Source organism: Danio rerio, chromosome 11 (genome assembly GCF_052040795.2).
Source record: "Danio rerio strain M-AB ecotype USA chromosome 11, GRCz13ab, whole genome shotgun sequence".
NCBI lineage: Eukaryota > Metazoa > Chordata > Actinopteri > Cypriniformes > Danionidae > Danio > Danio rerio.
The window spans coordinates 39,305,001-39,320,406 of record NC_141031.1 but is presented as its reverse complement, the minus strand read 5'-3'; the positions used below and the strand labels follow the sequence as shown (position 1 = coordinate 39,320,406).

The window sequence follows — 15,406 nt, the reverse complement described above, 5'->3', positions numbered from 1 at the left end:
TATTAATATCATTTTAATAATTAGTAATATTGTGATATTCAAGATTTGTGAAGTCATGTTGCTCCGGATAACTCAAAACAGCAACGACAAGTTGCAAAATTATCCATTGTTGTCTTGACAACGCAAACACTACAGGCACTTCAACTAAAACCCCGCCTCTGCTTTCATTTGATTGGAGAATGAAACAGACGCGACTGACGTAACATGCTTTTTCCGCTCAGAGTTGACTTTTTTCAACTGCAAGCTCACACCACACATGGCACATAAGCAGCACGCACAATGGCACAAAAAAGGCACCTCTCAATGCAAATAGTGCGTTCAGTGTGATCAGCCCCTTAAAAAGTCACTTACCTGTTTAATAACGATTTGATCTGCTGTAGTTTGAAATTCTTTCTCTTAGGGCTTATTATGAAGTCGCCATCTTGTGGATGGACAATGTTAGTCGTCTTTTGTCTACTCAATGACAGGCTAATGGCCGCTGACGCGCGCTCTCAGAAATTATAAATATTTAAAATAGGCACTATCCTTATAAATAAACTGCATAGTTGCAATCTAAACAACGACATTCTCCACTAAAAAAAGCCTCAAAAGTACATTATGTTGTCCAACAGCAACAATATTTGACAAACTGTAGAGTGTTCTCTGTTTGTTGCTGTATGTGGGCGGAGTAATACACAAGGATCAAGGGTTAAGAGGCTGGACAAGTGTTGTTATCACAGAATTTCGCACTGCTGTAAGCCAATCAGATTCAAGATCCAGACAGAACTGTTGTATAAATTTTAATATCCCAATAGAAGCTATTTAATGTAAATATAACATGACAATGTGTCGTCTTATTTACAAACAGTCATAATAGCCGCTTTGGTAATTCTAGTAGCTATAGAATTCTGGTAGTTCCAGTGTTACATTTGTAAAAACTAATACGTGAACTTAATTCCCAACTCAGAGCTATTGTGTGGAAGCCAGCTTTTTTCTTTTTTTTTTTTTTTACAGTGTGGTGAGCAAAAATGTAAAAAAAAAAAATCTGAAATCTCTCTAATGTTGACCAATAGAATAGATAGGAATAAACTATTCCAGTTTTATAAGCAGAATGGTCCAAAAGCTCAAACTGAAGCAGTGTCTGGATTTTGGACTCTTGCAGGTGGTTCAGTGTGAAGCTGCAGCAGATCCGGCAGTGGAGCAGGTGATAAACCTCCATCAGTCCCAGAGCGAGTCCTCACAGCAGGTGTTTGTGGCTCTGGCTGATCAACAGGAGACTCCGGCCGGATCAGGAATGGTGGCGGTGAGCATGGAGGATCTGCTGAATGGTACCGTCACACTGATCTGTGAACAGAGCCAATGAAAACACTCCTCCTCTAACAATGCAGTACAGCTCACACCAATCATTATTCATTCATATGAGTTTAAATAAACAAAAAGGGTCATAATTGTGTTTCTCTTGTGGAGAATCAAGTAGTCAAAACCCATGTTCAAAAATACCATACGATGATGTCTGCGTCGTCACACTGGAAAAAAAAAGGATTTCGCTGCTTGTTTGAACTACTTGTTGCATTAAAACAACACAAATTTGGAAGGTTTTTTGGGGACATCATAATTGTTTTATTTTTAATCCATTTATTTGTTTTCTTTTGTGTTGGGACTTAATAAATTATGTGCATTTTTTACATTTTTAATATATTTTTGGGGCATTTACAAATTTATTAAAATGTTCTGACTAGCACAAACAGACATATTAAAAACTGTGCGTACCCGATAGTAGGTCTGTGACGTCACTTACTTTCGCATTCTTTACATTTTAAAGGTCTGTACTGGCCCAATACCCCCATAAATGGTTCTGTTCTCTCATCAGTTGGAATAGAATAACTCTTGCATAGATTATGATCGAGACATTTTTCTTTTTTTTTTTTCCTATTATTACTGACATGTGCAGGAACCAACAAAATTGATTACAGCAACCTAGACCACACAGAACCTCAAATATACACTTTCAAATTTGAGTTTACAAAAAAAAGCACCTCTTTTTTGGAGGAATTTGCTATATCATAGACAACATATACAGATATTTTAATCACTTTCAACAGTGTTTTATGAAAATTCAAAGGGTTTTCCTTAAAATGATCCCAAACATTTTGCATTTACACCTCTACATGTGGATTTGGGAAGCTTTTGAATTTAAGTAGGCAAAATCCAGGCGGAAAGCCCAAAGTAGCACTTGCCTATTAAACATTGACCACCTCAGATGATTTTGTGTTTGTTTTATGCATTAAAAAATGATCCATGAATGTTTTTCTGATTTTGATTTCAGTGCTGAACTTTCATTGCGTATAAATATGATTACTACAGCATCAAACACATCACAGGAATTATATTTTGCAAATACATATATATTTGGAGGTAGGCAACCCAATGGTGCAGTAGGTAGTACTATCGCCTCACCGCAAGAAGGTCGCTGGTTTGAGTCTCGACTGGGTCAGTTGGCGTTTCTGGAGTTTGCATGTTCTCCCCTCAATGGGTTTTCCTCTGGGTGCTCCGGTTTCCCCCACAGTCCAAAAACGTGGTGTAGGTGAATTGGGTAAGCTAAATTGTCCATAGTGTATGAGTGTTTATGGATGTTTCACAGAGATGGGTTGCAGCTGGAAGGGCATCCGCTGCGTAAAACTTAATTAAATAAGTTGGCGGTTCATTCCGCTGTGGCGACCCCAGATTAAGAAAGGGACAAAGCCGAAAAGAAATTGAATGAATGACTGTTTGGAGGTGACTCGGTGGTTTAGTGGTTACCACTGTCGCCTCGCAGCAAGAAGGTCGCTGGTTTGAGTCCCGGCTGGGTCAGTTGACATTTCTGTGTGGAGTTTGCATGTTCTCTGTGTGTTGGCGTGGGTTCCCTCCGAGTGCTCCGGTTTCCCCCAAAGACTTGCGGTATAGGTGAATTAAATAAGTTTAATAGGCCGTAGTGTATGTGTATGAATGTGTGTATGGGTGTTTCCCAGTACTGGGTTGCAGCTGAAAGGGCATCCGCTGTAAAACCTATGTTGGAATAGTTGCCGGTTCATTCCGCTGTGGTGACCCCTGATTAATAAAGTAACTAAGCCGAAGGAAAATAAATAAATGAATGTTTTTCAGCAGTAACAACATGACAAGCTGTTTTGTAAATAGAGCTCAACTTTATTTTACAGAAATACATTTATAAGAAAAACCATACAACCCTTTTCTTTAAAGCATAGAGTAAAATACTCAAAAATATATATATATTTATATAGTCGATATGCCCATAATTCACTCTAGACAACCCTGAGTCTTTGTTTGTTACATTCACGTTAGCTTTATAATTTCACAACCTGACCACATTTGTGCGGTTTCATTAAAAATGCAACAGAAACTTGCAAACAGTCTGGATGAAGGATGATCCACAACACTGCACAGGACCAAGAATAAATGCAGGACATCAATAATACAAGCATAAATAAACAAAACAACAACAAATCTGCCCCTGACTTCACAAATAAAGCATTAGATGTTACACGTTCATTTTACTGTCCAGATAAAATATCCACAGTATAAGCATCAAAGCTGTTAGCATTTTAATCATGCATGATTGGTTGATGTTTGATGGAGAAACATCAGGTAAACTCAGCATAAAATCATGTTCGTATTTAAGACTGATCAAGATGCTAATGTTTAGCTTTTGATAGCATTAACATGTTTTTAGCATTTTAGCATTAAACATGTTTCTAGAATATCGTAACATACTGTTGCTAGCATACATTTCTAACATGGCTTTGTTTTAACAAAGCTAACACAAAATTAGCACGTTTCTAAAGCTTTTTAGCACACATCTAGCATGTGTTAGATGATATGTTTTCGTTTTGTTTACATAAAATTAGCATTTTATTTAAATTCACTTTCTAAACTAACATATCTGACACATTACTTGCATGTTTTAAGCATCATTTAACACATTGTTAGCACGTTTCACCATGCTGTTAGCATGTCCTAGGCTAGTTGCTAAGCTTTGGTAGTGATGGACTGCATTCCTTATTCAGGGGGGAAAGACAAAACAAGTTAAAGGAACACAATTAAAGCACTGAAATAAAGTGAACTACAGCAAACGACATATGCTAGCTTACTGTAATGCGGATAACATGTTCCATGTTGCTCCCAGAATGCCGCAGTGCATGGTAAAACAACACCAGAAAACACAAGTTGCTTGTATTAAGTTATTAAAATGATACAAATACAGAATTAGTCAGTTATAGTGTCCTCATGGAGAGTAGCATGGAGAGTATCAGTAGTCAGCATAAAGGTGAACTCCACTGCAAGGTGAGCATCAGCACATCCAGCAGGTTTAAACTAGTGTTGACTTGTACTAGTAAGTGCAGTTTAAAGGCTTAATTAGCTTAATAAGGCAAGTCATTGGACAACAGTACTTTTGTTGTGTAAAATATTTTAAGGAGGCTAATAAAATCGATCTTAGCAGTTAACATTTTTTACTTTATCCAGAAAAATATAAAAGAAAATACTGTAAAAATGGTTTTCTCTGTTACATTGCAAATTCACAGGAGTGCTGATCATCTTTTCTTTAACTGATTATAACCAGGGTGACCAAACTCAGCCCTGGAGAGCCGGGCTGCATCCGAAACCGCCTACTACATAGTAGGTACTGCATTTCAATTTAAACGTACTACTCGTCCATTAGAAAAGTACGTTCTATACAGTATGAATGTGAGAAGTATGAATGGAATTCGGACGTACTACATCCGCCATTTTGTCATGGTCACGTGACCTACCTGCACCAGTTGCGTCGCTTTACTTCCATTCATGAATTCGCTCGCGGGGCATCATGGGATAGCGCAGCATGCATGGGATGCGCACTCCGGAATCTTGCCGGAAGTAGTAAGTCATCCGGGTACTTCTCACATACTGATTTTCGAATTCTATGAATTCGGACATACTTCTCGGCTCGCATACTGATTTTAGCGTACTGTATAGTATGGAAGTATGCTGTTTCGGACGCAGCCCTGGTGTCCTGCAGTTTGTGCATCCGAAATTTTGTTGTACGATGCTGCAAAAAGATCATTAGACATTTAAAAAAGCGAGCGATTGCTCCATATTTGAGATTTCTGTACAGAGAGGTCATGTGTTGATCCTTGATTGGTCTCACGCAGTGGCGTAGAGGACATGCCCGCAGGGCACGCACCGTGGGGGGGCCCCGCGTGATTAGGTGGCCCCATGTCATCGACAATTAAAATTTTAAACAATTGAAAATCAGGCAACCGCAATAATCAAACTCTTGGGAACAACTGTGGACGGAACCAAAGTTCACTGGTCTGTGTTCTCTGAACGCCTCTCAAGCGGTGGACTACTTCATTCTGATTGCTTGCTGCCTAACCACGTCATAGCTCATACCATAAAGTTGACTTGATTTCAACTCTCCTCGACGCCCACACAGGAGAAGACGCGCCGTGCTGTTCCTCGCCGCCGGTTCTCATTAAAAATGAATGACTTCTGGCTACTTTGACGCTCTCACCGCTTTCGGTTTGAAATCGCTCCTCAGTACGTGAAGGCTTCCCTGCGTTGTCGCTTCACCCCCGCCCCCTTTCCCACTTCTCAGTTTGTGATCGCTCCTCAATTTATGAAGGCTTCCCCGCGGGCCCCGTCAGTGATCCCTGCAGGGGGGCCTCCGCATTTTGCGCTACGCCACTGGTCTCACGCAATCATGCGATTTCGCAGGTCACAATTCACCAAGCTTGAACTTTGCAATGCAGTGAACCTCGAAACTTGTCGCACGAGCTTGTGTTCCGGTCTGACGCATTCATGTGTGTATGAAAAGAAGTCTATGGGAAGAAAAGTCCAGTGGGACCTCTATGCTTTTTAGAAACATCCCTGCGGGTGTGCTGAAGCAAGATGGAACTAAAATCTCCAGGACACCGGCCCTCCGGTACCGAGTTTGAGAAACCCTGGTATATAAAACTGTGATCGATTTGAAATAAATGAATTTTAAATGACAAGTTTTGTGGTAAATATATTATTTCCTTATTTTATGAAAGATTGAGAATGCCTGCTGTACATAACTATTAAAAACCTTCTTAAATGTATTTTATATGTACTCATATTTAGAAAGTATCTAAAACTGCATCTATATTCAATCAGAAATAAAGCAAAAGAAAAGTGAAATCTTCAGCACATCCATCTGGCTAAAACAGAACTGTAAATATTGAAAAATAGGCATTTTAGAATTGAAAGATTTTAACAAATTTAATAAATGACCTGAGCTTTCAAAACTAATCACAAGTTCGTAAACAGCAATTTTTCTTTTGTGAAGTAACTACTGTACTGTACACTTCACTAAGGGTTTTAGAGTAGAACCTTATGAAAGTATGTCCAAAATCAGGGGTGTTCAACCCTGTTCCTGGAGATCTACCTTCCTGCAGAATTTAGCTCCAACCCTGATCAAACTCAACTAAACCAACTTGTAGGAGCACTTGATAATTAAAGTCAGGTGTGTTTGATCAAGGTTGCAGCGGAAATCTGCAGGAAGGTAGATCTCCCAATAGTATCTGGATGCCGTGTTTATGATGCAAGCTGAGATTGCATCACTCAGCGATGCAGTGTCAGACACAGTGCACTCAATAGAGTTAGTGACGTCACTGTGATGGGTAGGGTTAGGGTTTGGTGAGCGCATTAAAAAGCATCCAGGAACAGGTTTGGGCACCCAGAGGTCCTAAATGTATATAGCATGAATGCAATCTTGACATGCTACACATACAAGTGTCTGTTGTGTTTTCATAACATTCATAAATCCTCTCCTGTGAACTCATGAGAAGTGTCCATCATATTTGCAGAAGTAAAATTTCTGCAAAGTTGTTTTATAAATACTTTATATTTGGACACTCATATTCTGCATCCTTTTTGTCTTTTTTTTTAAACATGAAATAAACTAAATTTTCTAAATTTATTGGATTTATAAGCAGGGTGCGAATTAGAGGGGGTTTGGGGAGGATTGACCCCCTAATAATGCTTCCTTTAAGGCAGCTTTAATGGTGAGAAATGGTTTACTCTGGTCAATAAATAATTATGTTAATAAATAAAATAATAGATAATATACAGTTGGTCAGAATTATTAGCCCCCCTTATTATTATTATTATTATTATTATTATTATTATTTATGCAATTCGTGTTTAATGGAGAGAAAAAAAGTTTAACAAATTTTTAAACTTAAAAGTTTTAGTAACTCATTTCTAATAACTGATTTATTTCTCTTTGCCATGATGACAGTAAATAATATTTTACTAGATATTTTTCAAGACACTTCTATACAGCTTAAAGTGACATTTAAAGGCTTAACTATGTTAATGAGGTTAACTAGGCAGGTTAGGGTAATTAGGCAAGTTATTGTATAATGATGGTTTGTTCTGTTGATTATAGTAAAAATATAGCTAATAATTTTGACCTTGAAATAGTTTACATTTTTTTTAAAACCTGCTTTTGATCTAGCTGAAATAAAATGAATAAGACTTTCTGTGAACATGTCCTTGCTCAGGTAAACATCATTTAAAAAATATTTTAAAAAATGGAGGGGGGGTGCTAATAATTCTGATTTCAACTGTAGATATAGATTTGACCTCCCCTATGGGTCATAACACTGTGAATGCATAATCGCACCAATCAGCCTGTGAGAACAAAACTCATTCAACAGTCTGAAACTGGCAGATCTAGAACACCAATGGACAACGTAAGCTTAAAAATAGTCAAATTAGATGCATTGTTTGACTTACATGGATGACAGGATCTGATTAGCTACTTCTGAGGTTACTGTAGCTCAGAATACGCTAAATATCCTAGAAAACACTGAAAACTTAAATACATTTTATTAATAAATCAGATGTAATTTAAATAAAAGCTTCAGTGAATCACATTTATGTATTTATTACACAAACTAACATTACCGAAAATGTTGACTCCCGATCGTCAATGTGTAATTCGCACCCTGTTTATAAGGTATGGATTTGAGTGAAATGTCATTTTGTTTTGTAATAGTCTGATAATATTTGGTTAGAATAAGAAATATTTCCATTTCCGTGACTAGAAATTGTAATTTACAATGATTTATTTAAAAAAAGAAGAAAATAAGCATATTTCATGCCAAAAAAAGCTGTGAATTTCAACTTTTTTGTCTTAAATTTGAGAGAAATGTCATCAGTGGTTTAAAGTATAAAGCAAAAATGATGTCTAACTCAAATGCTATAACCAAACTATTAATAGTAAATCCAGAGAGTTCGACTAAATCTTTTATATATATAGAAAATGCTATTATATATGAAATTATATCCATGTGGGAAATGTTTTGTGCATATGGACATAAAAAAAAAAATCTTGCAACATTTCCGAAAGGATCATACTTTCACATCGAGGATAACTCTTCATAAAAGAGTCCTCAGATCCCTATTAAATGATATTAAATATTAAAACATGATGCAGATCAGTGACATCTCTACCGAGTCTTCAGCTGGTGATCTTCTTCTTGGGCAGAAAGGCACTAGTGATTTGATTCATCACCACTAAAGCAGGAAACAGCGGCAGGAACAGGAAGACGTACCAGAAAGTGCCGGTCACCGAGGCCTGAAACCAGTCCGTAAACATGGCGGACATGAGCGTGACGGTGGCCAGCAGGTACGCCACCAGACCACAGGTAGCATGATAAAGTCTCAGCCGGGGGAAAGAGCGAGTGCTGATGAGTTTAGGGAAGATCAGCAAGACCCCGCAGATGGCTTGCAGAAGAGTAACGGCCATCGTGGAGACCCCCAGGTAGCTGTGCCAGGACGTGAAGTGTTGATGCTCCTTTATGTTCTTACTGGCCACCATGAAGCCCAATCCTGTGGCTCCGCAGATGAGCAGTAGAGCCTGAAAAAACCAGTGCAGACGAACCTTCCACTTGCGAGACTTGAAGCAGAACGGACTGCCCTCAGCAGAGAACAGCAGGATCCCTTCTGTCATACACAGACCAAACTAAAACACACAACAGACAACTTTAAATCAATCGCGTTTCAATTAATGCCCAATATTTGAAGACTGTTGTACAGTGGAAAAAAAGACTTTTGCAAAATTGTTGCAAACAATTTATATGGGCTGAATTTAAGTATAGTTTTATAAACTAATTTCGAGAGGAGCATGTGATATGACTGATTACGGCTGATCTTTTATTTGTTATAAGCAACAATCCAATCAGATTGATCCAAGTCTACAATTAATAGACCGATTTCACCCTACTGCCTTCGTTTTAGAAGGATTCCCCTTTTCACCCAATCTCTTCCTTTTCCAGGGGAGCTCTCGAGACCTACCTAATCTCAGACCCATGGGCCCTGGGCTCAATTATCTCTGAGTTTAGGGTTCTCTTTAAGACAGCATGCCAAACCTACTAATCAGGGCTCGAAATTAACTTTTTTACTTGGTAGCACCGGTGCTCCCAACTTCAAAAATTTAGGAGCACCAGAAAAAATTTAGGAGCACCCACCAAAAATGATTGAGCACCGCTGCAAATTGTATTTTAAGGGACATATTGTATTTTAAAACAACATCAATTAGGACTAACAAAAACCAGAAACAACTATAATTAATGCTGAGATGACATTGATGTTTGTGTGCAATAATTCCAAAATGTGTATGTCTAATAATTCTAGAATATTAATGATGATGAAAATGACAATAATAGTAACAATGAATTACATTTCTCATCATCATGCTGCCTTGAATGTGCTTGAATGTAGGTTATCTGCTATAAAAAGTCTGTTACTTTCTGAAAAATAAATGTATAGTTTGCATCAAACAAAAATGAAGCATTGCAGTAGGAAATATTTATTTTGTACTGCTAAACAGCATATATATGCATGTCAGTTTAATAAATAATATTTCAGCTGCAAAACAAACAAAAGATTATAATAAAATATTAAATTCAAGGCTGAAAGCTGCAAAACAGTCATCAGTAACTAAATAAAAAAATATATACATCTCATGAAAGAATAGGCAAAAGAAAGTAAGTAAAGTCTCACTTCTATCACTCTTTAAAAGTTTTGGTTTCAGTTTGTGTCAATTTAAATGTTCCGTCTGAGCTGATTTTCATTTTTCTGTGTTTGTGGAAAAGCAGGCGAGTCAGCCGGCCCAATTTATGAGCAGGTTAAGCACCGGCGCAATACCGCTGTTTGTTATGAGACGCAGTTTTTGTAAACTTAGTAAAGGCGAGCTTCTTTGGCGATGATACAGTATTAGATTTGACTTTTAGCGGACATTTGCGCTGAACACGCAGTGAATGCAACGCATCGAGATTCGACCACCTTCTCCGAAAAGCACATACTCGATTGATCTCAGCTGGCGGATCAATATTCACCACGTGTCATGATCGCTCTCATCTGCGTCTCAACTTTAGGTGGGGTTTGCACTTTGCAAACCTGTGTGCTTTAAGTTTTTACACTTTAGCCGTTTGCATTTCCCGTGGACATAAAAGCTCCCTCCCTGTCATCTAACAGTGGATAGCCTTGAGTGATTGACAGCTAATATGAACCAATATAGCGGCAGGGAAGAGCGATACAGCACGTTTAAAAAAAAAAAAATCAAAACAGGTCGCACTAATGCGCCCAAATATATTATGAGGTCGCATCGATTAATTTTCGGGCGCATATGCGACCAAAATGGTCGCAATTTCGAGCCCTGCTAATGACATCAATCAATATCTAAGTGTGAACTATTGAAACAAACAAATTCAACAGAGTTACGTTCAACTTAATTTGATTGTTTAAATTCAGCTCATATCAATTGTTTGCAACCACTTAACTTAAAAAAAATGTAGTAAATCCAACAAATCGTTGTTATTTTTCAATGTATGTGAATTATACTTTTAACAAAACACAAACCTATTAGGATATGGCTGCAATATTACGTTGTTTCAGCTGATCGTTGGACTTGATGTTAGTATAAAAAAATGTTGTGTTTATGACTAGAATACTAGAATAGAATGACTAGAAGACTAAAACAGTAGATTTAATCAATAATTTCTAGTTATGGGCAAAGATTAAATCATGATGAATCGCATCCAAAACAAAGTTTTGTTTTGACATAAGATGTGTGTGTGTGTTATTATTATATATATATAATATAATATTTTTTTAAAAAGGTTTTTGCAACACACATACATAAAATAAAAAACGGATATATAATTGTATCGTACACATACATATATATTTACTGTATATATATATATATATATATATATATATATATATATATATATATATATATATATATATATATATATATATATATCGAAATATAAAGAAAATGTTCTCAAATATACGCATGCATGTGTGTATTTATTCATTCATTCATGCTGGATAAGTTGTCGGTTCATTCCACTGTGGCGACCCCGGATTAATAAAGGGACTAAGCTGACAAGAAAATGAATGAATGAATAATGATTGATAAGTGATGATAAATAAAAAATAGCAGTGCAAATTCATTTGACTTGTAAATTTGTATCAATATTAACTATTTTAAAAAGATCTGTTTTGTGTTAATGTGACATGTTTCTGTCGGATATTACATGTTTCATGCATACTGCCACTATAAATAAAAGTCACTTCACTTGATTTGCAAAACTTGATGTGGCCCTCGGGTCTAAAACGTTAACCCACCACTCATCTAGCAGCATAATCTATTTTGATATTTCAAAAATAAAGCAAAAAAAAAAAGTTAAATTATGATATATTAATTATTTCAGCAGCCATTATTTACATTATCTTTACAATATGAAAAGTGTATGAGACATGCCTATATTATTATTATTATTATCGATGATGGAAACAATTGTGCAAACTAATTTTTTTTATTTAATCAAACATTCCAATCATTAGCAGTTACTTGAAACTTTTCTCCAACAATGAAAGTCTTTAGTGTCATGTTGATCACTAATGCTGCATGGCTGAAACATTAATGTCTTTCTTTAACTGTGAAAAAGCTTGTAAGCAGTACTGCATATGAAGACTCATTGCCAGTACAGACTCATCTACTGTCCTCTCCATGCGTCAGCATGTGTGAATGACCTGACAGATCTCTGTTAGCAGAGAAGTGAATGTGTTGTGTTTGTCATTGAGGTCAGTGGAATCAGACTAATTCCACTGTCTTTGTGTTTCAGCACAGGCTATTCATTATTTACTAGAGGCATGTTTAATTCATCCCCGCAGAGCTCAACATCACTGAAACGCACTGAATTATTCAAAACGCCAGGAGTGATTAGAACAAAGGAAATCAGACTTTTATCAATGTATGGCTAAAAATATGATGGAGTGTGTAATCAGATGAGTATTTAGCTTTAAAACTCACCCCGAGTGACATGCAGACAGGATGCCAGGAGAACAGACCTGAAATCAAACACAGCATAAATACGTGAGATAAACAATACGGATTTTTGGAAAGATTCATTCATTTTGATTTTAGCAATTTAAAACTTTCTACATAAGAAACCCCTAACATAACTTAATGTACAGCTCAGAATTACTATGGTAAAAATTACATTTACACTTATGGAAAAAACAAAACAATTTAGAGACCACTTAGAAATTTTCAATTTCGCTGGATTTATGATTTATAGTCAAGTGCAGTTTTGTTTTATGCTGTAAGCTTGTTATTTTATGCAAAAATATCATTGAAGTGTGGCATGTTTGCACAGTAATGACCAAATATTATAAATGCTTTACCTTTAGAAGAGTTAGGAACTCAATACTTGGTGCAATAACCTTCATTTTCAGTCAATTCAATTTCAATTTACTGAAATCATTTGTTATTCTTCTGCACATCTGTCATTTAAAACACAATAAATTACAAATGTTTACTTAAAATTTTGAATAATTAATCGTTTCGCGTATAGTTATAAAAGTGATTTTATATATGCATAATGTGTCTAAGCTTTTTAAATAACATTTGTGAAAAAAAATGTTAAAACATGACCAGAGTAAGATTAAACAATGGGAAATTAAGACATTGGAGGGCCTGATCAAATTTATTCCAGAACAAAAAAATTGTAAAACTTTTTTCCCCCACCTAATTTTGACTCATTAACTCCTCACTAAAACACAAAAAATGCAAATAAAAACTGCATAATGACACAAATGTTAAATATTAAAGCTAAGACGTCTCATCTGTAATTTATAAAATAAAACAAAAACGTCATATATAAATTTATCAATCAAAACCAAAGAAGCTGAGAAGAGTTTTCTTAACTTTTTAAAAATATATTCATGTAAAAACATACTTATTTTGCCCTGCAAATATTAAAATATATAAAGTGATCATCATACAGAATTGAATCATATTTTAAGTTACTAAAAATGTATTCCAGACAAATGAGTAAAATGTAGTGGCTTTAAAATAGTGGTAAAAGATGTGCATATTAATTTACAACTGATTATCGCTCTGCTCTGTAATAATGAAAATTGTATTGTGTGTAAATATTGTCTCTGTGAAATTTTTGTTTTAACCCAAGAAAAATGTTTGCTCCTCTAGTAAAACTTGTTTGCTCAGGAAAAAAAACATAACTGAAGGATACATTCTAACGTAGGCTACCCAGATTATGGGCAAAAAAGTAGCACACTTTTATAGATTTGATGCTTGAATACCCTTTGTTTTTGTCTTTTATATCAATCCATGTCTATAATGACCAATAATCTGTGTGGGATTTTAAGTGATGATTATTTACATACATTATTGTTTTATACAGTGTTTCCAATACACCACAAAGTACAATAGTACCTTAAGGTAACTTACTATGTAACGTTAAATACCATTCGTTTGCCTCAGATCTTCTAAAACTGTCAACTTACAGTATATGTATCGAAATGCTCAAACAAGTGAAAACATATGAAAATAAAGCAATTAAATGTTTCCAACACGCCATAAAGTACCATATTAACCTAAAATAAATTACCATGCAACATTAAATATCATTACTTTGTCTAACCACTTTAAAAACTGTCATCGTACATATACCAAAAATCCTCTAACAGGTGTAAACTTACACAAATTAAGCAATTAAATGTTTCCAATATGACATAAAGTACAATATTATCGTAAAGTAACTTACCGTTTAACGTAAAATAGCATCATTTGCCTCAGTACTTCTAAAACTGTCATTATAAATGTATCAAAATGCTCAAACAAGTGTAAACATGAAAATGAAGCAATAAAATGTTTCCAATATGCCATAAAGTACCATATTATCGCAATGTAACTTACCATGTAACGTTAAATAGCATTACTTTGCCTCAGAACTTCTAAAACTGTTACCGTATCAACATGCTCAAACAAGTGTAAACGTATGGAAATTAAGAAATTAAATGTTTCAAAAAAGCCATAAAGTACCAAAATATATTATAGTTACTTACCATGTTACATTAAATAGCATTAGTTTGCCACACTGCTTTTTAAAATGCCACCATACATGTATTTAACACTCTCAAACAGGTGTAAACATACGCAAATGAAGCAATAAAATGTTTCTAATACGCTATAAATTATCATATTATGCAAAAAACAACTTGCCATGCAGGGTTAAGTTACTTCTAAAAACTGTAATTTTATATGTATCAAAATGCTCACACAAGTGTAAACATACGAAAATGAAGCAATTAACGTTAAATGTTTCAAAAACGCCATAAAGTACCATATTATCTTAAAGTAACTTACCATGTTACATTAAATACCATTACTTTTGCCTCAGTATTAAAAACTGTATCTTGCTTAAACAGGTGTAAACATCTTCAAGATAATATGCTACTTTATGTCGTATTGGAAACATTTTATTGCTTTATTTGAAGTAACTGAGAATGTAACGAATTACTTTTCCTCAGTAACGTTACTTCTAAAACTGTCATCATATATGTAACGTTACCAAAATTGCTCAGATAAGTGTAAACAAACACAACTGAGGCAATGAAAGGTTTTCTTATACTCCATAAAGAATCAAACGTAGTTCTTGTCTATTTTAAATCAATCTAATAAACCTTGGAAATTAAAATGAAAACTAAAAATAATTTTAATTTTCAAGTTTTTTTATTTATTTGAAATCGGCAGGAACTATATTCCACATTAAAACTGTCCTCACATTTGTACCAAAAATGCTCAAGCAGGTGTAAACAGACAAATGAAGAGAAATAGCTCACTTGTTCCTGGTCTGGACAGTATGGATGTGAGAACGACCAGGCCGAGAGAAACGATGTGCGCCGCGACCACCGACAGCCGGCGGAGCCACACAAAGATCCGAAACTCCCGCATCCCGAGTCCTTCCCCGACCGCACTGTACTTCACATCCATCGGGGAGCGCATCCCTCGCGCCATTCCCAGACACTTCACATCCAACACAGATTA

The 15,406-nt window shown here is 35.7% G+C and overlaps 2 protein-coding genes across 11 annotated transcripts in view; one reads left to right on the top strand and one right to left on the bottom strand.

The window, feature by feature from the left end:
* Positions 1–1,755, top strand: part of zbtb40 (zinc finger and BTB domain containing 40) — a 32,525-nt gene extending 30,770 nt beyond the window's left edge. For all 7 annotated transcript variants that reach the window (XR_015502876.1, XM_087274177.1, XM_087274176.1 and 4 more), the window contains one exon: positions 1,142–1,755. Coding sequence is in view for 6 of the 7 variants with exons in the window: in XM_087274177.1 (XP_087130303.1) it covers positions 1,142–1,342 (201 nt within the window). In the remaining variant the exon portion in view is untranslated. The remainder of the gene's footprint in view (positions 1–1,141) is intronic.
* Positions 1,756–7,324: 5,569 nt separating this feature from the next.
* cyb561d1 (cytochrome b561 family, member D1) overlaps positions 7,325–15,406 on the bottom strand; it is an 8,288-nt gene continuing 206 nt past the window's right edge. Inside the window, exons 2-6 of one of the 4 annotated variants that reach the window (XR_015501909.1) lie at positions 15,202–15,385; positions 12,368–12,405; positions 7,945–9,004; positions 7,651–7,898; positions 7,325–7,582 (exon numbers count right to left, since the gene is read on the bottom strand). Coding sequence is in view for 2 of the 4 variants with exons in the window: in XM_087272252.1 (XP_087128378.1) it covers positions 8,501–9,004; positions 12,368–12,405; positions 15,202–15,376 (717 nt within the window). In the remaining 2 variants the exon portion in view is untranslated. 4 annotated transcript variants of the gene reach the window in all.